The sequence below is a fragment of the Rana temporaria genome, chromosome 1 (assembly GCF_905171775.1).
Source record: "Rana temporaria chromosome 1, aRanTem1.1, whole genome shotgun sequence".
NCBI lineage: Eukaryota > Metazoa > Chordata > Amphibia > Anura > Ranidae > Rana > Rana temporaria.
Genome location: NC_053489.1, coordinates 27,093,262 through 27,109,935, shown reverse-complemented (window position 1 = coordinate 27,109,935; position 16,674 = coordinate 27,093,262). Strand labels below are relative to the sequence as shown.

Sequence of the window (16,674 nt, the reverse complement as noted above, 5' to 3'; positions counted from 1 at the left end):
CAGAATGGCACGGCTGGGCACATCCACGTACAGGTACGTCCTGTACTAGTACCCAGCCGTGGGTCGCGAGCGTGCGACCCGGTCTGAAGCTGCGGGGCTTCGCAGACCCGATCGCCACTGGAGTCCCGCGATCGGTCCCCGGAGCTGAAGAATGGGGAGAGGTGTGTGTAAACAGGGCTTCCCCGTTCTTCACTGTGGCGGCGCATCGATCGTGTGATCCCTTTTATAGGGGGACACAATCGATGACGTCAGACCTACAGCCACACCCCCCTACAGTTGTAAACTCACTTCAGGTCCCACATAACCCCTTCAGCGCCCCCTGTGGTTAACTCCCAAACTGCAATTGTCATTTTCACAATAAACAATGCATTTTAAATGCATTTTTTGCTGTGAAAATGACAATGGTCCCAAAAATGTGTCAAAATTGTCCGAAGTGTCCGCCATAATGTCGCAGTCATGAAAAAAATCGCTGATCACCGCCATTAGTAGTAAAAAAAAAAAAAAAAAAAATTAATAAAAATGCAATAAAACTATCCCCTATTTTGTAAACGCTATAAATTTTGGGCAAACCAACCGATAAATGCTTATTGCTATTTTTTTTAACCAAAAATAGGTAGAAGAATACGTATCGGCCTAAACTGAGGAATTTTTTTTTATATATATATATTTTTGGGGGATATTTATTATAGCAAAAAGTAAAAAATATTGCATTTTTTTTTAAATTGTCGCTCTATTTTTGTTTATAGCGCAAAAAAAAAAAAAAAAACGCAGAGGTGATCAAATACCACCAAAAGAAAGCTCTCTTTGTGGGGAAAAAAAGGACGCCAATATTGTTTGGGAGCCACGTCGCACGACCGCGCAATTGTCGGTTAAAGTGACGCAGTACCGAATCGCAAAAAGGGGCCAGGTCCTTTAGCTGCATTTTGGTCCGGGTCTTAAGTGGTTAAATGTAACCATATTGCTTCACTTAGAGGTGCCTCTCTTCTGTTTTATACTCGGTTGGGACTTGACGCTACTTGTATATCAAGACATCGCTTGCAAATCAAGTCAGAAATTGAATAAAAAAATGTTGCTTGTCCTGCAAAATATTCTTAAACCAAGTTACTCTCAAACCAAGGTTTTACTGTATAGTGAGAAACTACAGGTGAAAAATTTGTTAAGGTGTAACTATAGTCACCTATGCAAAATAAAAAATAACATATGATGGAGGTTGTCAAGAGCATAAAAAAGCAATTTTTGTTTTTCTAAGCCCCCCCCCCCCCCCACATCAGTTTGTTACCTGCTGGTAGCAGATCTGTAATTCTTCCACTTGCTGTAATAAAGAGGACAATGCTGTGCAGCACTGTCACCTTGTAGACAGAGTAGTCTTAAAATTGATATATAGTATTAAATGGAGGTTAAAACTAATTAAAATGGTTGTACACCCTTACATATACACATTGAAGTGACTGGCCTCGGGTGATACACAGAGAGGGTCACTACATTTTTCTACATTAGTTGTACATGGTTATCTGCAGCCTTCTCTTCTCCACAGCCTCCTACAGCGCACATTTTGCACAGTATTCCTTGGCTCCAGAAGGAAGGGGGCGGGGAAATCTGATGTCACACACAGCACAACACAGGGAGCAGAGGGAAATAAGAACCCTAAGTGCAGGGAATAGACACACCCCCTCTACACAGTCTCATAGGGAAACATGCACATCCGAGTCTCTCAATTACCTGCTGTGAGCGGGCGGGGGCAGCGGGGCCATGTCCCGGGATCTTGTAATGTTGGCATAACCTGTCAGAAGCGACTCTTGCAGGTAGCAGGAAATTGAGGCAAGTAGGCACTAATGGAGGATATTAGGGCCGCACGATTCTGGTCAAAATGAGAATCACGATTCTTTTGCTTAGACTAAAGATCACGATTCTCTCACGATTCTCAAAAAATTTATGCCAGAACCCCCCCCCCCCCCAAAAAAAATAATAATAAACCTGTGATTTATCTGAAAAATATGAATATATAAAAAGAGAGACCAGTGATATGTCTATAATGTTAAAGATCATATAACTCCTATGAAAAAAGCAGAATCAAACTTTGATTCTGCTTTTTTCATAGGAGTTATATAGTCTTTAACATTATAGACATATCACTGGTCTCTTTTTTTTTTTTTTATACATCAGAAGCAGTACTGCCAGCAACCGTTGGGTGGCGCATGGATACACACAGTTGTACAGAACTGTGAGAAGTATTAATACATCAGAAGCAGTACCGCCGGCAACCACTGGGTGGCGCATGGATACAAACTACTGTTGTACAGAACTGTGAGACTTGAAGCTCAGGCATCTATCCAGCGGCGCAGGCTGCTGACGTCGGTTTTGATATCGGCGCCATTTGCGTTCCACGCTGGTTACGTGGAACCAGCGGTAAAAAACAGAAGAATCGCAGTTCATCCCGCGGGGAGATCGCGGGCGGGGAGAATCGAAATCGCGATTCTCTCCGCGATTAATCGTGCAGCTCTAGAGGATATGCGTTGTTCACATTTTTAAATCTGTCCCCACGGTTGGTAAGAAGCCCTAATACAACCACAGTTATTTATTGGGGATGAAATCACTATTAATGCTCGCTTCTTGTTCTCTGTTCACCGCTGTGTTGCCGCAGTTATCGCCACCTCAGTTTCCGGTGACTATTGCCATAATGCCTTCAGCTACCAATACTACCCATGCTGTTGAATACTGTAGCTTACTTATAGGCAAGACATAGTTAGTCAGGTTGAAAAAAGACACAAGTCCATCCAGTTCAACCATAAAAAAATATTATATTATTATTATAATAATAATAATAATAATAATATTATATCATACAATCACATACACCCAATTCTATACCCACAGTTGATCCAGAGGAAGGTGAAAAACCCAGCAGAGCATGACCAAATTTGCTACAGCAGGGGAAAAAATTCCTTCCTGATCCCCCGAGAGGAAATCGGATTTTCCCCAGATCAACTTTACCTACAAATCTTAGTACTCAGTTATATTCTGTACATTTAAGAAAGAATCCAGGCCTTTCTTAAAGAAATCTACCGAGCTGACCAGAACCACCTCTGGAGGGAGTCTGTTCCACATTTTCACAGCTTTTACTGTGAAGAAACCTTTCCGTATTTGGAGGTGAAATCTCTTTTCCTCTAGTCCAGGGGTCTCCAAACTGTGGCCCTGGGGCTGGATGCGGCCCTTTGCGTGCCTTTATCCGACACCAACAATGGGGAATAATTCTTGTTGCTGAAACCACCAATGGGGCACTATTCATCCAACTAACATTATCAAAAGGGTACAATTCCTTCTATTGGCACTAGTCCTCCCACTGACACTGATAAGGCGGCACTGATGTGGTGGCATTGATGGGCGGCACTGATAGGCGGCACGGATAGGTGGCATGGATGGGCTTGGATAGGCGGCACAGATGGGCACAGATAGGCGGCACGGATAGGCGGCACGGATGGGCATGGATAGGCGGCACGGATGGGCACTATTGTATGTGTTGTACTAATGGATGCCAATCAGTGCCAAACAATGCCTGCCAATCAGTGATGCCCATTGTGGGCACTGATAGGCATCCATTGCGGCACTAATTGGCATCCATTTTTTGTGTCCTCATCCCTGGTGGTCTAGGGTGGCATACCTTTATTTTTTTAATCCCTGGTAGTCTAGTGGGCATCTCTGGTGGTCCAGTGGGCATCCCTGGTGGTCCAGTGGGCATCCTCGGGGGGGCTGTGCTGATAATCGATCAGCACAAACCACCCCGTCACAGGAGCAGCCGATCGGCTCTCCTCTACTCGCGTCTGACAGACGCGAGTGAGGAAGCGCCGATTACCAGCTTTTCCTGTTTACATCGTGATTGGACACGGCTGATCACGTGGTAAAGAGTCTCCGTGAGAGACACTTTACCTAGATCGGTGTTGCGGGGTGTCAGACTGACACCCTGCAACAACGATCGCTGTGATGGGGGCGTGCAGTGGCTCAGAATCCTGAGGACGTCATATGACGTCCAGTCAGGATTCTACAACCACTTTGCCAACGTCAATATGTCATTGGCGGGCGGCAAGTGGTTAAAGTCTTAAACTGGCCCTTTGCTTAGAAAGTTTGGAGACCCCTGCTCTAGTCGTAAAGAGTGCCCCCTTGTCTTTTGTGTTGACCGTAAAATGAATAACTCAACACCAAGTTCACTATATGAACCCCTTATATATTTGTACATGTGGATCATATCCCCCCTTATTCTTCTCAAGAGTGAATAAATTCAGTTCCTCTAATCTTTCCTCATAGCTGAGCTCCTCCATGCCTCTTATCAGTTTGGTTGCCCTTCTCTGCACTTTCTCCAGTTCCCCGATATCCTTTTTGAGAACTGGTGCCCAAAACTGAACTTCATATTCCAGATGAGGTCTTACTAATGATTTGTACAGGGGGGCAAAATGATATCTCTGTCTCTGGAGTCCATACCTCTCTTATACAAGAAAGGACTTTGCTCGCTTTGGAAACCGCAGCTTGGCATTGCATGTTATTATTGAGCTTATGATCAACTAAAACCCCCAGATCCTTCTCCACTACAGATCCCCCCAGTTCTACTCCCCCTAGTATGTATGATGCATAAATATTCTTAGCCCCCAAGTGCATAACTTTACATTTATCAACATTAAACCTCATCTGCCTCCTGGTTGCCCAATTAGACAGAGCATTGAGGTTTGTAAATTGGAGACATCCTGTAAGGACGTTATTCCACTGCATAGCTTGGTGTCATCTGCAAAGACGGAAATGGTAATTTCGTACTGGTGACCACACAATAGGGATAAAACATTTTCGCTGAAGGGAGTTTAACCACTTCCGGACCGCCGCACGCAGATATAAGTCGGCTGTTTGAAGAGGGATAGCTTTGTTATGGCAGCAGCTAGCTCTTCAGCAGGCGGTCCAGTTTCCGATTATGGTGGTCTTTTATCGGTGGTGGGAGAGGGCCCACTCTACCGTGCCCTCCGCCGCTTACCGGAGCCGTCGGGAGTGGAGGAGGCGATCGGGTCTTTCTGGAGGCTGGGTATGGAGACGCGTGAGGGGGAAGATGGCCCCCACCCGTCTCCATACCATAGCAGGGCGGAAGCGACATCAAAACTTCACTTCCGCCAATACCTCTTAAAAGGGCTATTTTTTTTTATTGCATTTTAGTGGTCTTTTTGACACCGGATCACATATTTAAGAGGACCTGTCATGCTTTTTTACAAGGGATGTTTACATTCCTTGTAATAGGAATAAAAGTGTTTTTTTTTTTTTAAAAAGAACAGTGTAAAAAATAAAAGGTAAAATAAAAGAAGCTCACGTGCAGAACCAAACGCATACGTGAGTTGCGCCCGCATACGAAAATGGTGTTGAAACCACACATGTGAGGTATCCCCGCGATCGGTAGAGCGAGAGCAATAAATAGCCCTAGACCTCCTCTGTAACTTAAAACTTGCAACCTGTAGAATTTTTTTAAACGTTGCCTATGGAAATTTTTAAGGGTAAAAGTTTGTCGCCATTCCACGAGCGGACGCAATTTTGAAGCGTGACATGTTGGGTATCAATTTACTCGGCATAACATTATCTTCCACAATATAAAAAGAAATATGGATAACTTTACTGTTGTCTTAATTTTTTTATTAAAAAAAAAGTGTATTTTTACCCAAAAAAGTACGCTTGTAAGACCGCTGCGCAAATAAAGTGTGAAAGTATTGCAACGACCACCATTTTATTCTCTAGGGTGTTAGAAAAAAAAATGTATAATGTTTGGGGGTGCCAAGTAATTTTCTAGCAAAAGACTGTTTTTAACTTTAACAAATCACAGAAAGAGGCTCGGCCTTAAGTGGTTAACAAGACACGTGGCCACTCAAAATTAGAAGAAAAAAAAAATAGATTTAACCATAAACTATTTAGAGCACAATCCGGCCCCCTCCAGGCCATTTCATGTGGCCCTCGCACCTCTCCTGCAGCTACAGGAAAGCTCCAGCCTTCTACAGACCATTACTTTCTGCTTTCAAGCAATGCATCCAGCTTCTTCCCAGCAGCAGCATTAGGAAAGGGGGGTGCACTGTGATGTAAGGGAGAGTGGGGGACTCAACTTCTGATGGTGGGGGGGCTCTAGACATCTACTATAAGGGGAGGGGATGCGCTGGACATCTAATCTTACAGATACAACCGGCCCTTTTGAGGACAATCATAATGCTGATGCGGCCCGCAATGAAATTGAGTTTGACACCCCTGATGAAGAGGGTTCTTTACTGTAAAGCGGCAAGTTGTGAAAGAAGGGCAACAAAGCTAATAAAGGGTCTGAAGGATATTAGTTATGAGGAAAGGTTGCGAGCGATGAACTTATTCTCTCTGGAGAAGAGACGCTTGAGAGGGGATATGATTTCAATTTACAAATACCGTACTGGTGACCCCACAAGAGGGATAAAACTTTTTCACGGAAGGGAGTTTAACAAGACACGTGGCCATTCATTGAAATTGGAAGAAAAGAGGATTAACCTTAAACTACGTAGAGGGTTCTTTACTGTAAGAGCGGCAAGGATGTGGAATTCCCTTCCACAGGTGGTGGTTTCAGCGGGGGGCATTGATAGTTTCAAAAAACGATTACCGTATATACTCGAGTATAAGCCGTCCCGAATATAAGCCGAGGCACCTAATTTTACCACAAGAAAACTGGGAAAATGTATTGACTCGAGTATAAGCCTAGGGCGTCCATCTGCATGCCTCACTGTGTCCATGTGTCTGCCTCACTGTGTCCATACCCCACTGTGCATATGCCTCACTGTGCCCATGACTAGACTGACGTTTAACATGGGAGTCTATGGAAGGGGTGCTCCCTAGCCGTAGGTCCCCCAGACAACAAACTTCACACACTTGTAGAGGAGATATGGGGCTATATGTGTGCCAAGTTCCGGGTCCAGGGGACCTATGACCGTCCGCTACTGGGTCCACAAAATCACCAGAGAAATTACTATTTAACATTGGAGTCTATGGAAGGAATGCCCGGCTTTGAAAAATCGGTGCTCCCCAGCTGTAGGACCCCCGGACAACAAACTTTGCACACTTGTAGGGGAGATATGGGGCTACATGTGTGCCGAGTTCCGGGTCCAGAGGATCTACGACCGGCTGGTAACGGGTCCACAAAATCAACAAAGAAATTACCATTTAACATGGGAGTCTGTGGAAGGGATGCCCGGCTTTGAAAAATCGTTGCTCCCCGGCCTTAGGTCCCCTAAACAACAAACTTTGCACACTTGTAGATGAGATATGGGGCTACATGTGTGTCAAGTTCCGCGTCCAGGGGACCTAAGACCAGCCGGTACCGGGTCAGCAAAATCACTGGAGAAATTACCATTAAACATAGGAGGTCTATTGACTCGAGTAGAAGTCTAGGGTGTCCATGTGCATGCCTCATTGTGCCTCACTGTGCCCATGTGCATGCCTCACTGTGCCCATGTGCATGCCTCACTGTGCCCATGACTAGACTGACGTTTAACAAGTCTATGGAAGGGGTGCTCCCCAGCTGTAGGTCCCCCAGACAAAAAAACTTTGCACACTTATAGCGGAGATATGGGGCTACATGTGTGCCAAGTTCCAGGTCCAGAGGACCTACGGCCAGCCGGTACCGGGTCAGCAAAATCACTGGAGAAATTACCATTTAACATAGGAGGTCTATGGAAGGGATGCCCGGCTTTGAAAAATAGTTGCTCCCCGGCTGTAGGTCCCCCGGACAACAAACTTTGCACACTTATAGAGGAAGAGTGGGGATACATGTGTGCCAAGTTCCGGGTCCAGGGCACCTACGACCAGCCGGTACCGGGTCAGCAAAATCACTGGAGAAATTACCATTTAACATAGGAGGTCTATGGAAGGGATGCCCGGCTTTGAAAAATAGTTGCTCCCCGGCTGTAGGTCCCCCGGACAACAAACTTTGCACACTTATAGAGGAAGAGTGGGGATACATGTGTGCCAAGTTCCGGGTCCAGGGCACCTACGACCAGCCAGTACCGGGTCAGCAAATTCACTGGAGAAATTACCATTTAACATAGGAGATCTATGGAAGGGATGCCCGGCTTTGAAAAATAGTTGCTCCCCGGCCAACAAACTTTGCAGACTTGTAGAGGAAGAGTGGGGCTACATGTGTGCCAAGTTTGGCCGGCCGGTACCGGGTCCCCAAAATCTGGGAGATCAGGCGCAAAAAGGTGACTTGAGGGGGGGCATTTTCAGCACAAAAAAAATGTGCTGAAAAACTCGGCTTATACTCGAGTATATACGGTAGATAAGCACCTGAACACTAACATACAGGGATATACAATGTAACACACGCACGTAGGTTGGACTTGATGGCCCTTTTTAAACCTCATCTACTATGTATGTATATGTAACCAGGAATTATTCCAATAAAAGCTGCAAATTTTGAAATAATGAAAATTGCCTTTCATAGAATATTCTAGTGGGTGTGTATGCATACACTAAGGGGTTAACCGAGAAGAGGAAGTCGTTGTACAGACATCTAGGTACATTAATACCCTTTTACACCAATATAATAAGCATCAACCTAAGCTAGATATGAGCTCTCTTTTAGAAATAAGCCTCACAAACAGGCCAGGATAATTGCGTCTGCCTCTTCTCCGAAGCATTTAGAGGCTCCCCCACCTCCAAAGTGGTTTATTCACCCTCTATTTCAGGGAATTTGTCTCTTATCCCATCCGGGGGATGAAATATTGATGAAAATAGGCATGAGAAAGCTGCCACCAGCGAGAAATAATATTCCTGAATATAATTAAGCTCCATTTCAAAAGTAATGCATTTAAATTTATATCAAATGCCGGAGACGGCTTGAGACGCCAATCCCAATCAGGCGGGATTATGGGAGGCAGGTAACTGTTCCCGTCAATTACCAAGGCTTGATTTTCAATTTATATTCAAAAGAAAGGCTCGTTCCATACGCGGGGAGAACGTCTCAATTCCAGGTAAGTTTCAATTACAGAGGATTTCCAGTGCCAGGCAATAAACAAATAGATTTATAGGCACGGGCCCCTCTTCTGCCCCGTGGTTCATGGTCGAGAGAAAAAGCGAGAGCGAGGATGCGGCTGAAAGGGGTGCACTGCATATTGATGGAGGCAACGCTACCAAACGCCCCTATTCACCATGATGTGTTATGGATTACATTGCTGCTTACAAATCCTGACCCCGCATCCTTTAGAGGTCTGCGGCCTGCTGATTTAATCCTCGTTTAATGAAGCCGCTGAGTGATTTAAAAACAAAAAACAAAAAGAATATTCCCAACACGAACAAAGAACATCAAAAGATGTCAATTAGTTAAACCAGTTTATACATAAAACACGTAAACAAATGGAAAATAAAAAATATTGAATAATAAAAAATAAAAAAATGCCAGTGGCAGTTTTTTTTTTTTAAATTCAATATTTTTTATTTTTCATTTGTTTACGTGTTTTATGTATAAACTGGTTTAACCACCGGACCATTTTGCAGCTAAATGCCCAGGCCAGGTTTTGCGATTCGGCACTGCGTCGCTTTAACAGACAATTGCGCGGTCGTGCGACGTGGCTCCCAAACAAAATTGGCGTCCTTTTTTCCCCACAAATAGAGCTTTCTTTTGGTGGTATTTGATCACCTCTGCGGTTTTTATTTTTTGCGCTATAAACAAAAATAGAGTGACAATTTTGAAAAAAATTCAATATTTTTTACTTTTTGCTATAATAAATATCCCCCAAAAACATATATATATTAAAAAAAAAATGTCCTCAGTTTAGGCCGATACGCATTCTTCTACCTATTTTTGGTAAAAAAAAATCGCAATAAGCGTTTATCGATTGGTTTGCGCAAAATTTATAGCGTTTACAAAATAGGGGATAGTTTTATTGCATTTTTATACATTTTTTTTTTTTTTACTACTATTGGCGGCGATCAGCGATTTTTTTCGTGACATTATGCGACATTATGGCGGATACTTCGGACAATTTTGACACATTTTTGGGACCATTGTCATTTTCACAGCAAAAAATGCATTTAAATTGCATTCTTTATTGTGAAAATGACAGTTGCAGTTTGGGAGTTAACCACAGGGGGCGCTGTAGGAGTTAGGGTTCACCTAGTGTGTGTTTACAACAGTAGAGGGGTGTGGCTGTAGGATGGACGTCATCGATCGAATCTCCCTTATAAAAGGGATCACTCGATCAATACGCCGCCACAGTGAAGCACAAGGAAGCCGTGTTTACACACGGCTCTCCCCGTTCTTCAGCCTCGGGGAGCGATCGCGACGAGGGAATCCGCCCGCCGCAAGCAGCGGGGGGGGACCCGATCGGACCACCCACCCGCTAGAAGGCAGGGACGTATATATATGCCCATCTGCCTGTCCATGCCATTTTGCGGACGTATATAGTCATGCGGCGGGCGTTAAGGGGTTAACTAATTGACATCTTTTAATGTTCTTTGTTCGTGTAATGTATGTTTGTCATTAGACCTCTATGCTCCTGATGAAGCGTCCTGTACGCGAAACATGTCGAGAGTAAAAGCAAGATCTACCATTTCGCATATCAAACTCAGTTTCAAGGATTAAAAGTTTATATACACATTTCCCGGTGCTATATGTTATGAGTATATTTGCGCATATATAAGCTTTATTTGAAATATTCTTTGTAATATGTACTGAGATAATATGCAGATACTGTACTGTTTTCACAAAGTTATGTCTACAATTTTCTTCACATATGCCTTTTTTATAAAACAATATTTATAGATTTTTTACATTAATTACTTGTACCGCCAAAAGTACATTTTATTAGTCCAGATTAATTGCCATTTCTAAGATGACCATTTTACCACGATACCTGAAAAGATCTGGTGCAATCACCTATTTGTTGCTATGACAGAGACACAGTGGGGACGATTTGCAAAACATTTCGGGTGGTGTGGATGAAGTCGTAAGCATTACGCCAAATTCACAACTTTTTTTGTAATGAAGCATGTGAAATTTTTTATGTATTTTTGAAATCGGGGTCCTGAGGTGAAGATGACGTGGTAGTTGATTAGTGAAAAATTGGCAGTGGTCATGTATGACAAAATTGAAGAAATTTAGTAAAATCTGGATCCCTGGTATCTCCAATTATTGGGGGGGGGGGGGCGCAACTCAAATGACCCATTTACTGCCAGTGCCCGGGCGTCGACGGTAAAGCTTTCCCGACATTTTTGCAGCCCTTTCTGGCCTCTAGCATGGCGCTTTTAACCCCCACTACCATCCGAAAAAGGGTTAACCACTTAAGGACCGCCTCCCGCACATATACGTCGGCAGAATGGCACAGCTGGGCACAAGCACGTACACGCACGTATTTTAGGGTGCACGTACAGGTACGTCCTCTTTAAGTGCCCAGCCGTGGGTCCGAAGCTCCGTGACCCGATCGCCGCTGGAGTCCCGCGATCGGTCCCCGGAGCTGAAGAACGGGAAGAGCTGTATGTAAACACAGCTTCCCCGTTCTTCACTGTGGCGCCGTCATTGATCGTGTGTTCTCTTTTATAGGGAAACACAATCAATGACGTCACACCTACAGCCACACACCCCTACAGTTAGAAACACAAATGAGGTCACACATAACCCCTTCAGCGCCCACTTGTGGTTAACTCCCAAACTGCAATTGTCATTTTCACAGTAAACAATGCATTTTTAATGCATTTTTTGCCGTGAAAATGACAATGGTGCCAAAAATGTGTCAAAATTGTCCGAAGTGTCCGCCATAATGTCGCAGTCAAAATCGCTAATCGCCGCCATTAGTAGTAAAAAAAAATAATTAATAAAAATGCAATAAAACTCATCCCCTATTTTGTAAACGCTATAAATTTTGCGAAAATCAATCGATAAACGCTTATTGCGATTTTTTTTTTTACCAAAAATAGGTAGAAGAATAAGTATCGGCCTAAACTGAGGAAAAAAATGATTTTTTTTTTTTAATATATTTTTGTGGGATATTTATTATAGCAAAAAGTAAAAAATATTGCATTTTTTTCAAAATTGTCGCTCTATTTTTGTTTATAGCGCAAAAAATAAAAACCGCAGAGGTGATCAAATACCACCAAAAGAAAGTTATATTTGTGGGGAAAAAAGGACGTCAATTTGGTTTGGGAGCCACGTCGCACGACCGCGCAATTGTCAGTTATATCGACGCAGTGCCGTATCGCAAAAACTGGCCAGGTCCTTTAGCTGCCTAAAGGTCCGGGTCTTAAGTGGTTAAAAGTGCACGCCAAAACTTTTTTTTTTTATTTGACATCTGTGCAGAGTTCATGATTAGAAAGGTCTTTTAGAATGTCGAAATGCTACATTTTGCAGAGTTTCACAGGACAGCAGATAAAGCAGCTGAGTAAAAACATTCGGCATGCTCTCCTACCGGAAGACGTCTTTGTGGTCTGGTGACGTTTTGACAAAATTCATCTCCATCCTCTGACTGGGAACACTGGGAGAAGTGGTGGCATCCCTCCGAGACCCTGTGAATAAACAGATAAGGATATTTACCTACAACTACAACACACAACACAAAAGTTTATATCCCCCCCAACAGCAGTGTATTCATCGTACAAATATGTATTTACTATCACACATAGTTCTAAAAACACACTAGCTGGATAACCCATACACTCGCTTCTCTTTATCTATCTCACTTCTGAGTTGCTATATAAAAAAAAGGGGTATGACTAGTTTTGTTTTTTTGAAGACAGTTTCCATTTTTGTTTGTATTATTTTCTAAGCTCCACTCCAAGGGGGAAAAAAACACAATCTGTTATACCTGAACTCTGGTCCCGCTATTGCTCCCGGGCCAGGTTAAAAGATCCTGGACACGTCGTGTGAGCCTAGTCAAGGATCTACTTCAGCTACATTTGCCTCCAAGCTTAAGCCCTAACTGGACGAAACATGTCAGGAGGGGTTCTCCCAATGCGCAGGAGTCCAAGCTAAAGCCATTTTTAACTAAGATGAGCCCCCTCTACATGCCGAGGCAGTGTGCGGATGGATGCCATTTTGTTGTCGTCCTTGATGGGTCTGACGAGCAGGGTGGATTTGATTTAACCACTTTACCACCGGGCCAATTTTGGCACTTCTCTCCTTCATGTAAAAATCTAAATTTTTTGGCTAGAAAATTAATCAGAACCCCCAAACATTATATATTTTTTTTATAGCAAACACCCTAGGGAATAAAATAATTTTTCAAACGCCTTTTTGGGAAAAAAAAAAACGGTTTTGTGAATTAAAAAATAACAAAACAGTAAAGTTAGCCCAATTTTTTTGTATAATGTGAAAGATTTTCTTACGCTGAGTAAATAGATACCCAACATGTCATGCTTTAAAATTGCGCACACTCATGGAATGGCGCCAAACATCGGTACTTAAAAATCTCCATAGGTGACGCTTAAACATTTTTTACAGGTTACTATTTTCGAGTTTCAGAGGAGGTCTATTGCTAGAATTGTTGCACACGCTCTAACGCACGCAACGATACCTCACATGTGGGGTTTGAATGGCGTTTACATATGTGGGCGGGACCTGCATGCGTGCAAGATAACGGGACAGGGGCGGTTTGATTTTTTTTTTTATTATTGTACTTAATTTTTTTTAATTTTTTTTTTTTGATCACTTTTATTCCTATTACAAGGAATGTAAACATCCCTTGTAATAGGAATCAGTGCGACAGGTCCTCTTTATGGAGAGATGTGGGGTCAATAAGACCCCACACATGAAATCGGTGAAAAACAAAATCACTGATCACATGCCGACAGCCGTGATTGCGGCTTTGTTTACTTCCGGGTACCGAGTGTGACGTCATAATGTCGCGCCCGGGCCTCCGACAGTCATAGAGATGACTGGTGACCATCTGGTCACCAGTCATCTCTATGCTTTCCAGCAGTGCTGACCGATTCGCTCTCCGGGCCCCCGATGGCACGGGAGAGCCCGGTGCCTATAAGAACGATCAAGCGGCGCTTTTATCGTTCTTATCGTGCAGAGAATCGGCAGCTGAAGACGGCAATATCTGAATGATGCCTGTAGCTGCTCCCATCATTCAGATATCACCACACAAAGCCCAGGACGTCCCAGGGACGTCCTCGGTCGTCAAGAGGTTAAATCACTAGTAAAAAGTCTTGATTTAAATCGACTCGATTTAAATCATTATTATCAACGATTTATATAGCGCCAACAGTTTACGCAGCGCTTTACAATGTCGAGGGGAGACAGCACAATTACAGTACAGTGGAACCTCGGATTGCGAGTAACGTGGTTAACAAGTATTTTCGCAATACGAGCGCTGTATTTTAAAGAAATCCTAACTCGGTTTGTCAGTGTTGGATTCAGGCCAAAGTGTTGTGCAGTACCGTGTTTGGCCTGAGGTTGGAGGGGGCAGGAGCCGAGCGGTGCCCCGTCCCGACGAGCTCGCACGCAGAAGCGAACACATACGTGAGTAGCGCCCGCATATGTAAACGGTATTCAAACCACACATGTGAGGTATCGTCACGATCGTTAGAGCGAGAGCAATAATTCTAGCCCTAGACCTCCTCTGTAACCCAAAACATGCAACCTTTTTTAAACGTCGCCTATGGAGATTTTAAAGGGTAAAAGTTTGTCGGCATTCCATGAGCGGACGCAATTTTGAAGCGTGACATGTTGGGTATCATTTTACTCGGCGTAACATTATCTTTCACAATAGGAAAAAAAATTGGGATAACTTTACTGTTATCTTATTTTTTAATTCATTTTTATTTATTTTTTCCCAAAAAAAAGTGCGCTTGTAAGGCCGCTGCGCAAATATGGCGTGACAGAAAGTATTGCAACGATCGCCATTTTATTCTCTGGGGTGTTAGAATAAAAAATATATATAATGTTTGGGGGTTCTAATTAGAGGGAAGCAGATGGCAGTGAAAAGTTACACATTAGTAGCTAGATTCAGGTAGGGGCGCGCAACTTTAAGGCGGCATAGCGTATCGTATTTACGATACGCCGCCTTAAGTCAGAGAGGCAAGTACTGTATTCACAAAGTACTTGCCTCCTAACTTACGGCGGCATAGCGTAAATAGGGCCGGCGTAAGCGCGCCTAATTCAAATTAGGATGAGGGGGCGTGTTTTATGTTAATGTGGTGTGACCTGACGTGATTGACGTTTTTTACGAACGGCGCATGCGCCGTCCGTGTACATATCGCAGTGTGCATTGTGTCAAAGTACACCGCAAGGTTTCGATGTGAGCGTAAATTGCGTCCAGCCCTATTCACGGACGACTTACGCAAACGACGTAAAATTTTCAAATTTAGACGCGGGAACGACGGTCATACTTAACATTGACTAGGCCAGCTATTTGGTGGAATATCTTTACGCCAGAAAATGCCTTACGTAAACGGCATATCTTTACTGCGACGGGCGCACGTACGTTCGTGAATCGGCGTATCTAGGCATTTACATATTCTACGCCGAACTCAACGGAAGCGCCACTTAGCGGCCAGCCTAAATATTGCACCCTAAGATACGACGGCGCAAGCTGTCGTATCTTAGATAGGTTTAAGTGTATCTCAGTTTGAGCATACACTTAAACTTAGGACGGTGCAGATTCCGAGTTACGTCGGGGTATCTACTGATAAGCCGGCCTAACTCTTTCTGAATCCACCTATAGATCTGCTGTTTTACTTGTAATGCCAACGGCCACCACCAGATGGTGCCAGGTCACAGAAGGAAGCTTGGGACTTCACAAGGCCGCGGCCTCAATTACCGGCGGGCACCAGGTCAAAATTTCTTGTCGCAACTGCGACCTGGCGCCCGGATTTTGTCGAGCACTGCGGTATTTAACTTATTTGCAGGACCACCAGAAGAAAATAATGATGCAAAGCCTGAAAAACAAACCCAGAAATGAAGCCACCACATGGAAGGACTAGTAAACTAATAGATTACACGTGTGATTTTGGGTTCAGATACTCTAAGCTCCGTAAGGCAAACACTGCTTTAAAAGAGAGTTATGGGATTTTCGGCATTATGCCCCCAAGTATTGATAATAAAAGCCCCCCTGGGCACATTAAATTAGAGGGCAAAATATTGACAATTCTGTGCAGGTAAACACTAGAACAAGCACAGCTCATAAAGTCGTCTTGAAGAAAGTGCCTCCATTGATTGGCGCGGCTAATCCAAGGTCTGAAGTGGCAGAGAATGACCGAGAATTCAGAGCGGACGGCACAATACACTCGCACTTCACCAGCCCATACAGGGGGGGGGGGGGGGGAAGTAGTAATAGGGCCCAAACCCCTCTTAGTCAAAAGTGATTCGCCTTCAAAATTAGAAATTGATTTTCGCTGGACGCGAGCTGTCTGCCGGCTGCGCGCTTTTGTTGCCGCTCGCTGAAAGGGATTAACCTTGCCCGCTGTTTGGGTTCAACCTGTCGACACTATTTGGACTATTTGAAAAAAAGAAATAAAGTCTTTTTAATGTAAGGACAACCTTGGAGGGCAACACTGGATATTTTTTCTCTTCCAGATGAAATCTTTGCAATTTCAGACTTTTTTTTTATTTTCATTTAGCGCGTAATTTGGTAGCAACAGAAATAGAAGCAAAAAAAAAAAAAGGGAAGGGTAGGAAAGGTTAGGTGGGCTTGGAAAGTAATGACAACTGGGACA

General features: G+C 43.7%; 1 protein-coding gene across 1 annotated transcript in view; it reads right to left on the bottom strand.

The window, feature by feature from the left end:
• KIAA1328 (KIAA1328 ortholog) overlaps nucleotides 1–16,674 on the bottom strand; it is a 208,757-nt gene that overhangs the window by 25,402 nt on the left and 166,681 nt on the right. Inside the window, exon 10 of the mRNA XM_040336054.1 lies at nucleotides 12,426–12,522. Coding sequence (XP_040191988.1) covers nucleotides 12,426–12,522 — 97 coding nt within the window. The remainder of the gene's footprint in view (nucleotides 1–12,425; nucleotides 12,523–16,674) is intronic.